This window comes from Atractosteus spatula, chromosome 5 (assembly GCF_055471065.1).
Source record: "Atractosteus spatula isolate fAtrSpa1 chromosome 5, fAtrSpa1.hap1, whole genome shotgun sequence".
Lineage (NCBI taxonomy): Eukaryota > Metazoa > Chordata > Actinopteri > Semionotiformes > Lepisosteidae > Atractosteus > Atractosteus spatula.
In genome coordinates this window covers 12471877-12488628 of record NC_142710.1, presented here as the reverse complement: position 1 = coordinate 12488628, position 16752 = coordinate 12471877, and the positions used below count along the sequence as shown (strand labels likewise).

The 16752-nt window shown below is 60.6% G+C and overlaps 1 protein-coding gene across 2 annotated transcripts; it reads left to right on the top strand.

The window, feature by feature from the left end:
* The first annotated feature begins 1473 nt into the window (after window positions 1-1473).
* pabpn1 (poly(A) binding protein, nuclear 1) lies at window positions 1474-14840 on the top strand. 2 transcript variants are annotated; one of them, XM_088916717.1, is made up of 7 exons: window positions 1474-1890; window positions 3901-4009; window positions 4591-4658; window positions 10098-10204; window positions 10657-10744; window positions 11277-11428; window positions 14196-14840. In XM_088916717.1, exons 1-7 carry the CDS (start codon window positions 1756-1758, stop codon window positions 14392-14394), a joined length of 858 nt encoding a protein of 285 aa, XP_088772843.1. In that variant the 5' UTR covers window positions 1474-1755; the 3' UTR covers window positions 14395-14840. The 2 variants fall into 2 exon arrangements, with proteins under 2 accessions (XP_088772843.1, XP_088772844.1); XM_088916718.1 differs by having other exon boundaries at window positions 13239-14840.
* The last annotated feature ends 1912 nt before the right edge of the window (window positions 14841-16752 follow it).

The following is a 16752-nucleotide window of genomic DNA, read 5'->3' as shown; positions in this document are numbered from 1 at the left end:
TTGTGGTGTTGTTTTTTGCTCTGCTTACCGTCTGAGAGCTAGCTAAATAGCATTGCGTTATAACATATACCTGTGTGTGAGTCTAATGCCAATAAACTTGAACTTGAGTGATTTCTTTAGCTGGGAAGAGGTCACTTAACGGGGTACACCAAAACTTCTTTGTCTCTCTTTAAGCTCTCTCTCTCTCATATGAATGGGTTGCCACTCACAACTGGCAGACCACTGAAGCTCAGCAGGTGTGAGCCTGGTCAGTACCCGGATGGGAGACCCCCTGGGAAAAACTAAGGTTGCTGCTGGAAGAGGTGTTAGTGGGGCCAGCAGGGGGCGCTCACCCTGCAGTCCATTAAAAACCCCAGGGTGTTTCTCGAAAAGAGTAGGGGTGTAACCCCGGCATCCTGGTCAAATTTCCCATTGGCCCTTACCAATCATGGCCTCCTAATAATCCCCATCTATGAATTGGCTTCATTACTCTGCTCTCCTCCCCACTGATAGCTGATGTGTGGGGAGCATTCTGGTGCACTATGGCTGCCATCGCATCATCCAGGTGGGGCTGCACACTGGGGGTGGTGGAGGGGATCCCCATTACCTGTAAAGCGCTTTGAGTGGAGTGTCCAGAAAAGAGCTATAGAAGTGTAAGCAGTTATTAATTATTATTATTATATGCAGCTGCAGGGCTCCTGTGACGGGGAGTTCTCCCCACCCTGTACCGGACTTGTGATCCTGTGTGGGTGGGCAAGCTTCTGCAGTGTGTGCCTTCATTCCAGGACCTGAAGTGGGGGCCCTGCAACTGCTCCTCCAGGTTAATGTCGTGCCTGAGGAGAATAGCTGGGCGACAGGGGTGAGCCGGGGACCACAGAGGTCTAATAAAATAAAATGAATGACCTTATAGCGAAGCTGAATAATGCCCTCCAGGCACCACGCCAGTAAAACAGCTCTTGGGTCCCGGGTTCGAGTCATAACTGGATCCTTCTGTGTGGAGTCTGGATGTTCCCTGTGGCCTTGCTGTGTATTTCCGTTTCCCCAACGACATACAGGTTGAGGTCACTGGTGTCTCTAAACAGTGTCTGTAGAAGGGTTTGCTGCTTAGAACTGGCGCCCTGTTGAGCTCATCCCCGTCCTTGAGCGCTAGCCGTTCGGGCTGTCCCCGCGTCGCCCTCAATCAGGAATAAGCAGCTTTCTGATGCCGGTAGATGTGTGTAAAATCAGACCTGGGCAGACCGGTTAAAAATAGAGCGACTGGACGGAGACTCTCTGTCATAAACGACGCATATTTCGGCCAATCACGCTCGTAGCAGAGGCTGTGCTTTAGATGAAGGACGTTTCCCCTGTCCAATCAGGAAAGAGGTGGGAAAGCCATCCTAACCGTGATTTTAGAAAATGACCTGACCGAAAGCCAATCAGAGAGCCGGACAGGCCTGGGGGGCGGTGCCGAGGCGGACGCGGCGACTAATCGGGTGTGGAGTTGGCGACCGCAGTGAGGTGAAGTCCCGCCCCACGGTTCCATTTCGGTTTGGAGGAGACGCGGCGCTCGAGTGGAGAATTGAAAATAAAAACATTTATTTATTTTCCAGTCTAAGGATCGAAGTGTTCCGGGGGCAGCGGCGCCGAGGGAGCCCAGCGGAGTCGCCACAAGGCCAGCCCGAATCAGCTCGGGGGGGGTCCTCGAAAGAGCCCCCTTTTTCTCTGTCGCCTCGCTCCCCCTCTCGATTCGCGCGGCGCGGCCGGGCCTGGTCGGCGGCACACACGGGCGGCGGCATGGCGGAGTACGGCAACGGCCTGGCGGAGGAGTCGCTGCTGGACTCGGACCCCGGGCACCCGGAGCTGGAGGATTCGGCCGCGGGGGACGAGGAGCCGGGCCTGGAGGAGGGCGAGGCCGCCATTGAGGACCCGGTGAGGCCGCGGGGTCCGGCGCGCGTGTGTGTGTGTGTGCGCGTGAGGGCGGGCGGGCGGCCTCGGCCGTGGGCGCCGCGCGTGTGCGGGGCTCCTGACCCGGGTCGGGACCCCCCACTTCTCCCGCGACCGCTCGAGCGGGACCGGCGGCCCCCCGGCCTCGGCGTCGGGTCCAGCCGATCCGGTCCGGTCCAGCTGCGCAGCCGCGGGTCGGCGGGGGGTGCCAGGGGCGAGCAGGTCCAGGCCCCCCTCCCGCCGCCGGCCCCGGGGCAGCTGCGCGGCGCTGGATGGTGGGGTGACGAGTGACCCTTTGTATTTTGGGGACCCCCCCCCCATCCCAGCCGCCACAGAGTCTGGAGGGGTGGACCGCTGGTATTCCTGCCTCGCGGTGCGAGCCGGCACGCCGAGCCGGTCCGGCGGTGTAGGATGCCCCGTGAGCGGAGGGCATCTTTTTTCTTTTTTTTTTTTTTGAGGGGGATCGTCCTCGCTCTGCGTGTCCCGATTCGCGAAGTGGGGGGCTGCGGCGCGCGCGTGTGAAACTGGGCTCGCCCCGGCCGCCATGTTGGCTCTGGCGGTGGCCCTCCGCAGCGTGGCGTCGGTGTCCATCTTGGCGCCGCAGTGGCGCCAGTTTCCCTGCGCTATAGCGAGGCTCCGTCGCAGGATGCGAGGGGTCTGGAAGGCGGTGAGGGAGAGGACAGGCCGCCATTAGCAGCCGCCGCAGCCGCAGTGTCTCGCTGCAGAGGGGCGCACACGGTAATCTTCTCCCGCCGCCCAGCTCGGAGCCGTGAGGTCGACGAGACCGGCCCGGGGGGCGGCTCGGTCGTGCTGTTGCAGGCTCGGTTCGGGGAGGAGCGCGATGCGGAGAGGAGAGGGGTCGGGCTCGGGGTGTCCGGGTCCGAGCGGTCGCGGGGGCGCAGCTCGCTCCACGGGGGCTGGGCTGGGGGAGACCGGGGGTCTTCCTGGGGTGCAGGCGGGCTGGGGGGTGGCCATCGTCCCGGGTTGTTGGGGTTTATTTTTCCCACATCCCGTTCTTATGTAAGCTCGGGCTGCTGCCTGTGATTGCGAGCCGGACGCGTGGGTACCGCAGCGCGGAGGCAGGTGAGTGGAGAGCGGGTGGGCGTGTGATCGCGGCTCGGGCCGGCCCGGGCTGGGAGGGAGGGATGCGACAGAAGCGTGCCGTGTCGCAGACGCGGCTGCAGCGCAGTGCAGCTGGTGGGGGTCGCCCCGTGTCCCCTGGGTGCCAGAGGCTCGGGAAGGGTGAGGGGAGTGGTGCCGGTTCAGGGCGCCCGGGGCTGAGCTGAAAGCCTGCAAGGACGGCTCCTCACCCTGCCCCTGTGAGACCGGCTCCAGCACCGCGGCGAAAGCCCGTCCGATAAGCTGGCACTTGGGAGGCGGTTCTGACACGAAGGGTGGCAGGGGGTGTGGAACAAGCTGACGTGGTGTTGTAGCCGATACCCTGTCTTCTCTCCAGACACAGCTGGGTGAGGTCCTCCAGTCAGGACAGGAGGCCCTTCTTTACACAGAGGGTGTCGGGAGTGTGGAACAAGCTGACATGGTGTTGTAGCCGATACCCTGCCTTCTGTCAAGATGCAGCTCGGTGAGACCCTCCAGTCGGGACAGGAGGCTCTTCCTTACACCAAGGATGGTGGGAGAGTGTAACAGGCTGCTCAGCCATGTTGTTGAAGCCGATTACCCTGGCTTCTCTCGGGACACAGCTGGATGAGTCGGGAGGGTCCGGGCAGGCTGCCCCCGCCCGTCGGCGCCGGCGGAGGTCGTTAAGTGACCCCTGCGCTCCGTCGGGAGGCGTGCGGGTCCGTTGGCCCTGGCTCTTGGCATCTGACCTGCTTGTGGCAGTGGGGCCTGCCAGGAGCCCCCCTCGGTCTGCGTGTGCGCGCTCGTGCTTCCGCTCGGCGCCCGAGATGGGCCCACCGCTGGTCACTGCCCCGCCCTGCGCCGAGCTGCTGCCCTCGGGGGGCAAGGGGCTGACCTCCGCGCGTCCCTGTGTTTCAGGAGCTGGAGGCGATCAAAGCGCGGGTCCGAGAGATGGAGGAGGAAGCCGAGAAGCTGAAGGAGCTGCAGAACGAGGTGGAGAAACAGATGAACCTCAGCCCCCCGCCAGGTGAGATGAGGGATGGGGGTGCTCCAGTGCGCCCCACTTGCTCTGTGTGAGGTGGGGGTCCGGTCAAGCCCCCGGTTCCTGAACCAGCGAGGGGCACAGCGTGGCGAGGAAATGGGTTGTGGTCCCAGGAAGGATGGAGCTGTGCCTGTGCAGTAACGCCTGCGCTGGGGGGCGCTGGGATGGCTCAGAGCTGCTCGGGTAAAAGGCTGTTGAGCCCTGACAGGATCCGTCATTGTTGTATTGGTGTCCTTGCAGCTGGGGGCAATTTCTGTTTTTGTGTGTCTGTACGTGCCCGGCATGGGACTTATGTTTGTGTTCAGTCAGGGAGGGCTCTGTCCACGTGAAGACGAGTCCCCTAGGTTCTCTGCGTGCTGTTGCTTGACAGCATGAGCCCTGTGCGTGCGTGCTCGGGGCCTCACAGTCAGCCCCTTGTCCACAGTCCCCACAGCCTGATGGCATTGTTATCGCGTCAGGAGAGCGCTGCTGTGGCTCTTTGACCCACAGTGGAAATGCAGGCCGTTTCCTCGGGCGAGGGTGTGGGACTGTGTCGGCGCTGACGTCTGCTCTCCCTCTGTCCCCAGCGGGTCCCGTCATCATGTCCATCGAGGAGAAGATGGAGGCTGATGGCCGGTCGATCTACGTGGGAAACGTGAGTCTTGCGCTCTCCTCTGGGCTTCAGGAATCTATTACAGTAATGCCTCCTGACACGGAGCACCTGCTCGGCTTAACACAGAGCTCACTGCTCGACACGGAGCACCTGCTCGGCGCTCAACACAGAGCTCGCTGCTCGACACGGAGCACCTGCTCGGCGCTCAACACAGAGCTCGCTGCTCGACACGGAGCACCTGCTCGGCGCTCAAAGCAGAGCTCGCTGCTCGACACGGAGCACCTGCTCGGCGCTCAACACAGAGCTCGCTGCTCGACACGGAGCACCTGCTCGGCGCTCGACACGGAGCACCAGCTCGGCGCTCAACACAGAGCTCGCTGCTCGACACGGAGCACCAGCTCGGCGCTCAACACAGAGCTCGCTGCTCGACACGGAGCACCTGCTCAGCGCTCAACACAGAGCTCGCTGCTCGACACGGAGCACCTGCTCGGCGCTCGACACAGAGCTCGCTGCTCGACACGGAGCACCTGCTCGCTGCTCGACACAGAGCTCGCTGCTCGACACGGAGCACCTGCTCGCTGCTCGACACAGAGCTCGCTGCTCGACACGGAGCACCTGCTCGGCGCTCAAAGCAGAGCTCGCTGCTCGACACGGAGCACCTGCTCGGCGCTCAACACAGAGCTCGCTGCTCGACACGGAGCACCTGCTCGCTGCTCGACACAGAGCTCGCTGCTCGACACGGAGCACCTGCTCGCTGCTCGACACAGAGCTCGCTGCTCGACACGGAGCACCTGCTCGCTGCTCGACACAGAGCTCGCTGCTCGACACGGAGCACCTGCTCGCTGCTCGACAGAGCTCGCTGCTCGACACGGAGCACCTGCTCGGCGCTCAAAGCAGAGCTCGCTGCTCGACACGGAGCACCTGCTCGGCGCTCAACACAGAGCTCGCTGCTCGACACGGAGCACCTGCTCGCTGCTCGACACAGAGCTCGCTGCTCGACACGGAGCACCTGCTCGGCGCTCAACACAGAGCTCGCTGCTCGACACGGAGCACCTGCTCAGCGCTCAACACAGAGCTCGCTGCTCGACACGGAGCACCTGCTCGCTGCTCGACACGGAGCACCTGCTCGGCGCTCGACACAGAGCTCGCTGCTCGACACGGAGCACCTGCTCGCTGCTCGACACAGAGCTCGCTGCTCGACACGGAGCACCTGCTCGCTGCTCGACACAGAGCTCGCTGCTCGACACGGAGCACCTGCTCGCTGCTCGACACAGAGCTTGCTGCTCGACACGGAGCACCTGCTCGGCGCTCGACACAGAGCTCGCTGCTCGACACGGAGCACCTGCTCGCTGCTCGACAGAGCTCGCTGCTCGACACGGAGCACCTGCTCGCTGCTCGACAGAGCTCGCTGCTCGACACGGAGCACCTGCTCGCTGCTCAACACAGAGCTCGCTGCTCGACACGGAGCACCTGCTCGGCGCTCGACACAGAGCTCGCTGCTCGACACGGAGCACCTGCTCGCTGCTCGACACGGAGCACCTGCTCGCTGCTCGACACAGAGCTCGCTGCTCGACACGGAGCACCTGCTCGCTGCTCGACACGGAGCACCTGCTCGCTGCTCGACACAGAGCTCGCTGCTCGACACGGAGCACCTGCTCGCTGCTCGACACAGAGCTCGCTGCTCGACACGGAGCACCTGCTCGCTGCTCGACAGAGCTCGCTGCTCGACACGGAGCACCTGCTCGCTGCTCGACAGAGCTCGCTGCTCGACACGGAGCACCTGCTCGCTGCTCGACACAGAGCTTGCTGCTCGACACGGAGCACCTGCTCGCTGCTCGACAGAGCTCGCTGCTCGACACGGAGCACCTGCTCGCTGCTCGACACAGAGCTCGCTGCTCGACACGGAGCACCTGCTCGCTGCTCGACACGGAGCACCTGCTCGCTGCTCGACAGAGCTCGCTGCTCGACACGGAGCACCTGCTCGGCGCTCAACACAGAGCTCGCTGCTCGACACGGAGCACCTGCTCGCTGCTCGACACGGAGCACCTGCTCGCTGCTCGACACGGAGCTCGCTGCTCGACACGGAGCACGCTCGACACGGAGCACCTGCTCGCTGCTCGACACAGAGCTCGCTGCTCGACACGGAGCACCTGCTCGCTGCTCGACACGGAGCACCTGCTCGCTGCTCGACACAGAGCTCGCTGCTCGACACGGAGCACCTGCTCGCTGCTCGACACAGAGCTCGCTGCTCGACACGGAGCACCTGCTCGGCGCTCGACACAGAGCTCGCTGCTCGACACGGAGCACCTGCTCGCTGCTCGACAGAGCTCGCTGCTCGACACGGAGCACCTGCTCGCTGCTCGACAGAGCTCGCTGCTCGACACGGAGCACCTGCTCGGCGCTCAACACAGAGCTCGCTGCTCGACACGGAGCACCTGCTCGCTGCTCGACACGGAGCACCTGCTCGCTGCTCGACACGGAGCACCTGCTCGGCGCTCGACACAGAGCTCGCTGCTCGACACGGAGCACCTGCTCGCTGCTCGACACAGAGCTCGCTGCTCGACACGGAGCACCTGCTCGCTGCTCGACACAGAGCTCGCTGCTCGACACGGAGCACCTGCTCGCTGCTCGACAGAGCTCGCTGCTCGACACGGAGCACCTGCTCGGCGCTCAAAGCAGAGCTCGCTGCTCGACACGGAGCACCTGCTCGGCGCTCAACACAGAGCTCGCTGCTCGACACGGAGCACCTGCTTGCTGCTCGACACAGAGCTCGCTGCTCGACACGGAGCACCTGCTCGGCGCTCAACACAGAGCTCGCTGCTCGACACGGAGCACCTGCTCAGCGCTCAACACAGAGCTCGCTGCTCGACACGGAGCACCTGCTCGCTGCTCGACACGGAGCACCTGCTCGGCGCTCGACACAGAGCTCGCTGCTCGACACGGAGCACCTGCTCGCTGCTCGACACAGAGCTCGCTGCTCGACACGGAGCACCTGCTCGCTGCTTGACAGAGCTCGCTGCTCGACACGGAGCACCTGCTCGGCGCTCAAAGCAGAGCTCGCTGCTCGACACGGAGCACCTGCTCGGCGCTCAACACAGAGCTCGCTGCTCGACACGGAGCACCTGCTCGGCGCTCGACACGGAGCACCTGCTCGGCGCTCAACACAGAGCTCGCTGCTCGACACGGAGCACCAGCTCGGCGCTCAACACAGAGCTCGCTGCTCGACACGGAGCACCTGCTCAGCGCTCAACACAGAGCTCGCTGCTCGACACGGAGCACCTGCTCGCTGCTCGACACGGAGCACCTGCTCGGCGCTCGACACAGAGCTCGCTGCTCGACACGGAGCACCTGCTCGCTGCTCGACACAGAGCTCGCTGCTCGACACGGAGCACCTGCTCGCTGCTCGACACAGAGCTCGCTGCTCGACACGGAGCACCTGCTCGGCGCTCGACACAGAGCTCGCTGCTCGACACGGAGCACCTGCTCGCTGCTCGACAGAGCTCGCTGCTCGACACGGAGCACCTGCTCGCTGCTCGACAGAGCTCGCTGCTCGACACGGAGCACCTGCTCGGCGCTCAACACAGAGCTCGCTGCTCGACACGGAGCACCTGCTCGCTGCTCGACACGGAGCACCTGCTCGCTGCTCGACACGGAGCACCTGCTCGCTGCTCGACACAGAGCTCGCTGCTCGACACGGAGCACCTGCTCGGCGCTCGACACAGAGCTCGCTGCTCGACACGGAGCACCTGCTCGCTGCTCGACACAGAGCTCGCTGCTCGACACGGAGCACCTGCTCGCTGCTCGACACAGAGCTCGCTGCTCGACACGGAGCACCTGCTCGCTGCTCGACAGAGCTCGCTGCTCGACACGGAGCACCTGCTCGGCGCTCAAAGCAGAGCTCGCTGCTCGACACGGAGCACCTGCTCGGCGCTCAACACAGAGCTCGCTGCTCGACACGGAGCACCTGCTTGCTGCTCGACACAGAGCTCGCTGCTCGACACGGAGCACCTGCTCGGCGCTCAACACAGAGCTCGCTGCTCGACACGGAGCACCTGCTCAGCGCTCAACACAGAGCTCGCTGCTCGACACGGAGCACCTGCTCGCTGCTCGACACGGAGCACCTGCTCGGCGCTCGACACAGAGCTCGCTGCTCGACACGGAGCACCTGCTCGCTGCTCGACACAGAGCTCGCTGCTCGACACGGAGCACCTGCTCGCTGCTTGACAGAGCTCGCTGCTCGACACGGAGCACCTGCTCGGCGCTCAAAGCAGAGCTCGCTGCTCGACACGGAGCACCTGCTCGGCGCTCAACACAGAGCTCGCTGCTCGACACGGAGCACCTGCTCGGCGCTCGACACGGAGCACCTGCTCGGCGCTCAACACAGAGCTCGCTGCTCGACACGGAGCACCAGCTCGGCGCTCAACACAGAGCTCGCTGCTCGACACGGAGCACCTGCTCAGCGCTCAACACAGAGCTCGCTGCTCGACACGGAGCACCTGCTCGCTGCTCGACACGGAGCACCTGCTCGGCGCTCGACACAGAGCTCGCTGCTCGACACGGAGCACCTGCTCGCTGCTCGACACAGAGCTCGCTGCTCGACACGGAGCACCTGCTCGCTGCTCGACACAGAGCTCGCTGCTCGACACGGAGCACCTGCTCGCTGCTCGACACAGAGCTCGCTGCTCGACACGGAGCACCTGCTCGCTGCTCGACACAGAGCTCGCTGCTCGACACGGAGCACCTGCTCGCTGCTCGACACGGAGCACCTGCTCGCTGCTCGACAGAGCTCGCTGCTCGACACGGAGCACCTGCTCGCTGCTCGACAGAGCTCGCTGCTCGACACGGAGCACCTGCTCGGCGCTCAAAGCAGAGCTCGCTGCTCGACACGGAGCACCTGCTCGGCGCTCAACACAGAGCTCGCTGCTCGACACGGAGCACCTGCTCGCTGCTCGACACGGAGCACCTGCTCGCTGCTCGACACAGAGCTCGCTGCTCGACACGGAGCACCTGCTCGCTGCTCGACACAGAGCTCGCTGCTCGACACAGAGCTCGCTGCTCGACACGGAGCACCTGCTCGGCGCTCGACACAGAGCTCGCTGCTCGACACGGAGCACCAGCTCGCTGCTCGACGCAGAGCTCGCTGCTCGACACGGAGCACCAGCTCGGTGCTGAGCACACGGCTGGTAGTAGTTTATTGATCCCAGGATGTTGTCCAGGTGTCACGAGCTGGAGAAGAGTGTTTTGGTGTGACTCCATTGGTGTGCCCCAGCTGGGCTGTTCAGAAGTTTTTTTTTTCCCTTTAGCTGTACATCCTACAGGAAAATGAATTTCCCATTAAATCCTAGTTAGCATTCACAGATATCATTCAGCCTCTTTCCCAGCTCCCCTGTAAATGACTGGGAGGCACAGACGTGTCCGGTACAGGAGTGGCTGTAAGGTCCCGCAAGGCCGGGGCTCAGAAACCCACCTTCTGTCTCGCAGGTGGACTACGGCGCCACGGCGGAGGAGCTGGAGGCCCATTTCCATGGCTGTGGCTCCGTCAACAGAGTCACCATCCTGTGCGACAAGTTCACCGGACACCCCAAAGGGTAAGCAGAGCTGCCGGCGGGTAGAGCCCCTGGGGGTTCAGCGGCTGTCTGAGCGTTACCCTTGGTGGGGGGGGGGGGGGGCGAGTGGCCGGGTGGGATACGGGACGCCGCGGGCCCAGCTGACGCTCCTTTGAGCCCCGAGCGGCCGCTGACGGGCTCGGCGCCCTGATGTCACCGCGGAGGGGCGCGTGCCCGGCTCTGGCTCAGCCGCGAGAGAGAGTGGGGCTCTTTCTTGGGCAGCAGCCGAGGGGCCGGCGGCTGTGGGGCCCGGCGGACGCCCCGACTAGCCGTGAAGAGCAGGCCCTGACTCCAGCGCGCTCAGACGGGCTTCCGGAGCGGGTTCCCGGGCTGGCCTTCTGGGGTGCTCGCGGGCCGTGGCAGAAGTGAGGCCCCGTGCCCCGTGGGGGCGCTGCTGGTAGGCGCCGTGCGTTAATGACTGGTGTCCTGCGCAGGTTTGCCTACATCGAGTTTGCAGACAAGGAGTCGGTGCGGACGGCCATGGCCCTGGACGAGTCTCTGTTCAGAGGGAGGCAGATAAAGGTGCGTGGGTGCCGTCTGTCCGTGCGCGCTGGGCGGCAGGGGTCACTGAGGGGCTTGTGAGGACTGGTGTCTAATGTGCTGCTGCAGATCAGTATACAAGCAGGTCTAGAGGCCTGGGGTCCTCTTTACTGGGGCTAAAGTCTGTTTTCCAGGTCCGTGATGATGGTGATGAAGCTAAGAGGCTTGCTTGAATTGTCAGGATGATTTTGCCCCGTGTTGCTGGAAGTCTCTGACTTACTGGGCCCCTCCAGGACCAGGGATAGCAGCACTGTCATGAGGGAGCAATGACATGTTTTATGTAGAGCTCTCTGTGTTACATCATCTCAAGGCGCTATACAGTAAAACAGTCATGAGTAAAGATTAAAACAGCAAGTTTACCAGAATGAAAAGCTGTGCTTTAAAAGTGAGTCTTGAGATGGGATGTGACTGTGCGATGTCTCAAGTGTCTCGTCCGTCGCCATGGCGACGGTTGTCCTGTGGCGAGCGAGCGTTGCCATGGCGACTGTTTCACTGTGCGCGTGTTGCTGTGCAGGTGGGAGCCAAGCGCACAAACCGGCCAGGGATCAGCACCACAGACCGCGGCTTCCCCAGAGCCCGCTTCCGCTCACGAGGGAACTTCTCGACGTCCCGCTCCCGATACTACAGTGGATACACCCCCCCCAGAGGACGAGGCCGGGCCTTCAGGTACGCTTCCGGCGCCGGGTGTGCTCGGAGACCCTGGGCGGGCGGGCACGACGGCCCTTCTGCACGCACGGTTTTGGAAAATCTCGCGCGAGTTGTCTGGAGCCCAGTCCCGAGGGGCGTACAGCGGGGCAAGAGGCGCCCTGTAGGCAGTTCGAGTTTGGGAGGAGCCCGGGGCTGGATTAACTTCCACAGTGCAGGGGAGCCGAGAGGTGGGGAGTCGCACGGGACTCAGCCCGAGCGCAGGTGGAGACCTGTGACCCAGGCTGTGTCGCGGGTTCGAGGCCAGGTCATGTCACTAGGCTGGGCCGGCCCTTGGGGGGGGTAGGGGGGGGTTTGTGGTCCCGGGTCTCTCTTGGTGACGTGGCGCTGGGGAGAAGTCTCTCTGGGCCAGCGCTGCCGGTGACCCCTGACCTCTGACCTGCACCCTGTGGAGAGACTGGGAGGTGGGCAGGGCGGGGAAGCCTGTCCGCAGTTCCTCCTCCTCCTCCTCCTCTTCCCCCCCCCCCCGGTGAGATCACAGGCCTGAGTCATGCAGGAGAGGTTTCACCACAGCCTGCCAGAGAGCCGCTGGGCCGTTTTCCTCTCCGCCCTCTCCAGACACTGGAGTGTTAGAGTCACTTTGAAGTTCCACCCGCAGTTACAGAGCGGCTAGCTTTGACGCCACAAAGCCAGCCTGTTAGAAGCGCGTGTCCGTGTGTCCCGGGACACGACTTGTGTCTCCTACCATGCTGTGAGTCTGGCGAGAGTGTGAGAGACGGGGTGCCGATGGAGAGGGAGAGTGATGTGAGAGACTCTCCTGGAAACAGACAATAACGGGATTCCTGTTGTGTTCCGAGCTGCGGGTGATTCCCTGGGAGTGACCGTCAGAGAGCTGAATCCACAGGCTGCATCCTCTTGCGCTCTCTCACAAGCACGCGCCCTCCCTGTGCACACTCGCACACACACACGCTTCACGGTCCCGCACACCTGTGTGCCCAGGTGCTGCTCACGATGCCATCCACTGTGTCCCCAGCTGGGCTTGGCTGGGGCAGCTGCTGAGGTTGTGCTCCTGTGTGAGGTGACTTGTGGCTGCAGGCTTGTGCCTGCGTGTCTGGGCTGGTCTGTGCGGGTGAGAGAGAGCATGAGTGGGGGTGGGAGTGGGGGGTTGGAGCCAGCTCTTGTTTGCAGGTTGGTCCCAGTGCGGGTGGGGATGGGGTGGGTTCTCTCCCAACAGCAGCCCTGGGAAGAGCGCTCCCTGAGAGAGAGAGAGAGAGAAAGAGAGAGAGAGTACCTGCACTCTCACACTACACCCCTGTGACACCCCACATCACCCTGGACCTCTGCAGACAGGCGGCCCACTTGACTAGTCCAGCATCTCCGATCCAGGAGCCTTGAGCGATCTCCAGCTCTCAAAACCTCTGCCCTCCTTGAATGTCACTTTCAGATCTTTCTATTTGTTTGAAAAAGTTCCTCTTCTCACGTGCCCGGCCCCAGTGCTGGGTGTCCGATAAGGAAGGCGAACGAGTGAGTTTAGGTTGTAACAAGTAAAAGAAACGGTCCACCCTACTCTCGTGATTGGAGTCCCAGTTTAAACTTGCGTTGCTCCAATTTAAACACCTCAATTTGTCAGGAATGTGAATGATGTGTATTTTAAGATGGCCTAAGCATTGAATCTGTACCCTGTTACACACGTCCCCAGCCCCCTCGAAATTCCCTCCTTGCCAAATTGTCTCGCGCACCTGGCCTCTGCTGGGTATTCGACATCCCCTTCCTCAATTGATTTCAGTGTTACAGCCAAAACTCACCCTCTGTTTCTCTCTCTCTTTTCTAGGGGCCGAGGGAGAACGACATCCTGGTATTCCCCTTACTAATTACCCCTGACCCCCCTCTACCCACCCCCCCGCCACCTAGAACCCCACAAACCAACACCCACCCCGCCCCCCAAAAAAAGAGAGAAAGAAAAAATAAAAAAACACAAAAACACGGAGGAAGAAAAACAGAAGAAAAAAGAAAAAAAAAAGACAAAAGAAAAAAAAAATCTTCCTGCGTACCCCCTGGACAGACAGACAGGCCTGGGGGCGCCTCCCGCGTGTGCGATTGTGCCCCCGCGCTGTCGGGGTGTGTGCGTGAGAGTGTGCGGAGTTACGTGGCGGCGCTGGTAAGGTATTGCTGGGGGAGCTGTTGTGAGAGGATTTGGGAAGATGACAGTCTGAAGCCTGGCCTCGCTCTCTGGCTGTGACTCGGGCACAGCCACCGTTAACTCCCGTGACAAAAAAAAAAGAAGGAATCTCTTTATTTTAAATGTTTCTGTGGATCTGTGTAGCGAAGAGCTGTTTTGTGTTGTGGTTTTCCTGAGGCTGCTGGCTGGGAGTCTTTTATATTGCCCTCTCTCTCTCTCTGTGTGTGTGGACGACTGGTTGCCATCGTCTCCGTGTCGCTGCTGTCATCTCCCTCCCCCGTGTGTCTCATTCCTGCCCCGAGCCCCGAGCCCCGAGCGGGCGCTGCTCTGGGGCGGTAGACAGGACAGGCAGTGCCTCGTAGCCCCTCGGGCCCGTAGTGTCCTCATGTCTCGGCCAGTCTGTGGATGGTTCACCCTGGGGCTCCGGGGCAGAGGCCAGGCCCGCTGCCTTCATCTGCTCTCCCTCCCTCTCGCTGCTGTCCTCCTCCTCCTCCTCTGCTGTGTGGGGTCCTTCCCCCCCCAGCCCTCCCTGTTTCTGTGTTCTCTCTCTCTCTCCCCCCCCCCCCCCCCCCTCTCCCTTGTATATTAGACCACTTCTTGTCGTTGCAGGTTTCAGGACCAGTGGAGGCTGACCACCCCTCCTCCCCCCGTGGCTGCGGCGCCTCCTACAGTGTCGGCAGCGTCTCTCTCTCTCTCCGCTCCCGCCATCCACACTCACCCCATCCTCTCCGTGTGGGGAGGTGGGGGAGGGGGGCAGGGTGACCACCGGGCCGCGCCGGGGGGGCTGTACTATAACAACAAGCGCTGAGCCTCGCCCCTGAGCGCCGCGCGCACACACACATGTATTTATATAGAGAGAGCAAGCCAGATAGCAGCTGCTGTTTTAATAGGAGAGAGAGACAGGCAGGCGCGGAGAGAGGGGTCACCACAGGGCCGCTGCACCGCTCGTCAGCCCCCATTGGAAACACTGGGCTCTGAGGAGTGGGTGGGCAGGCTGAGATCAGTATTTAAACTGGGGAGGGGCAGCGTTACGTGTGGGGCGGGGAGGGAGGGAGGGAGCGCCGGAGAGGTACTGGGGTGTCGGGACAAAAAAAAAAACCGTGAAAAAGACCTGTTTTGCATTTTTAATTTTTTGTTTTGTTTTTTTTTTTGTTTTGTTTTGTTTTTTGATTTTTAACCCTCAAAAAAAAAAATGAGCATCTGTAATTAGGGGAGAAAAAAAGAATAATAAAAAAAGGCGTTGTTTAAAAATGAGCCGTGGTGTGCGTCTGCTGTTGCGATGAGTGGTGGTGGGGGGGGGGGGGGTCGGAGGTGTCTGTGCAGCTGGGCGGGTGCTGCTCTCGGTACGTTCGTTCTGGACTCCGCGTCACCGTGATCCGTGGCTCCAGCTGTAATTTATCAACGCGTGCGGGTTGTCTGCACTCGGATGTACGCTGCATGCTGGGCAGTAAACACGGAGAAGCTCCCGGCCTCCTTGTGTGTAGTGAACAGGCAACCTCCCTATAGAGGCAGTAATAATTGCTGTCGTTTTATAGTGCAGGATTATTCCATTCCTTCTAATAGATGAGCTGTATCTTCTTTTTCAACTAGGCAGGATCACTGTCGAGTATTGGATACAGGCACTAGCTTCCCATGCAATAAAAGTTCACGCTTAACGCAGCCCCTGTCTTCGGGGAACGCTCCCAATCAGCCCATTCTCTTCGTTTCTCCAGCACAGCATGGCAACGGAGTCATAAGTAGGGTGCAAACCTCAGAAAGCACACAACTACACAACAGTGCTCACTGTTATTATTTACACATCTGTGAACACCGGGGCAAACTGCACTACAGCTGGCGACGGCGACAGGTTACAGTAAAGGGGCAAGAGGGAATAGGTCCTCTGAAACATCCTCAAGAAAAGGGACTGACTGCCTATCCAACACGACGCACCGCTACAAAATGAGGTTTGTCTTTTAGCATGTTGGATACTGCAGACAGAAAGTCAGGTTTTTTTACAAACTAGACTGTTACTTAAGGCCTAGATTCCAGTCTTTTTTGTGCTCGGATTACCTGAATGGACTCGGGTTTCCCAGTTTGTGGACGGAGGTGTTCTCTTGCGCTTCTCACTCCTCTCCCCTCCTGCATCTTGCCTTCACTTCTCTCTCCCGTTTCTGTGTGGTTTTTTTATCCCGTCTCCTCTGTCGACGTTCTAAGAAGTCTGGTTTCGTGGTTTGAGAGCGATTGCTTTAGTCTGAGTTAAAGGTTACAGGGCGCTTCCGGGCCACTGCCCCAGTCAAGCGGATCAGCTAAGAGCGAGTCAACACGTTCGAGGACGCCCACTGGTCTTCCTTCGCAGAAGGGGCGGGAGGGTCTGATGGGAAGCCCCACTCTCTTTGATACCCTGCTCTCGCGTAATAATGCTATGCTATACTGCTCGGGGAAAATCACCAGTAAATGTCTTTGTTGTCTCAATATACTGTCTTTTTAACATTCATGAGGGTGGGAGGACTGTGTGGAAGAAAAACCAGTGCTTGTCCTGCTTAGAAGAGTGCTCTCGAATGGCATCTGGTCCTGATCCAGGCTTTGCTTTCAGGCTGCAGTCTCCTAATTTCACTACCACAGAGAGCAGAAAGGCCTGTGTGATCTGTACTAGGCTTCTTAGAGCTGGACAGGGATAAAGATGAGGCAGCACAAGAAGGCCACCTGGACTGCATGACACTGTAGGGATCAAGCCCTGGGACCTCACTCGCTGCCATCATCATCTTCATCAGCTTTGTTCATGACAAATATTAATCGTCTCGAATGCATTTACCTGTGTCGACTGTTTAATACCATGTCAATGTAGCCCGCTACAAAAAATATATATATCTTCCTGGCAACTTGATGAATGTGATGATGAATCTTAGCACTTAAATAATAGAGACATAAGATTTATTTATTTGCCGTATACATCGTGTATTGGAATGCTTACTCATTCAGCTGTACCCAGTAACAGAGAAAAAAAATAGGCTCAAATGACAGACATGGACAATAAATGTAGCCAAAAGACATAATACAGACAGGACAGTGCAAACAGTGCAGTACCTTAAAGTGCAGGTGCTAATATGAGCTCTTTAAGATGCGGGCTGCTTGGGGGAAGAAACTGTTTCTGAATCTATTTGTCAGTGTTCTGATACTGTGATACCTC

What these genes read in the sequence shown, in the direction of transcription:
- pabpn1 (XM_088916717.1), top strand. Translation starts at nt 1,756, where the DNA reads ATGGCGGAGTACGGCAACGGCCTGGCGGAGGAGTCGCTGCTGGACTCG. An exon ending in GGTCGATCTACGTGGGAAAC is followed by an intron (nt 4,659 to 10,097) that starts GTGAGTCTTGCG and finishes TCTGTCTCGCAG; the next exon opens with GTGGACTACGGCGCCACGGC. An exon ending in TCAGAGGGAGGCAGATAAAG is followed by an intron (nt 10,745 to 11,276) that starts GTGCGTGGGTGC and finishes GTTGCTGTGCAG; the next exon opens with GTGGGAGCCAAGCGCACAAA.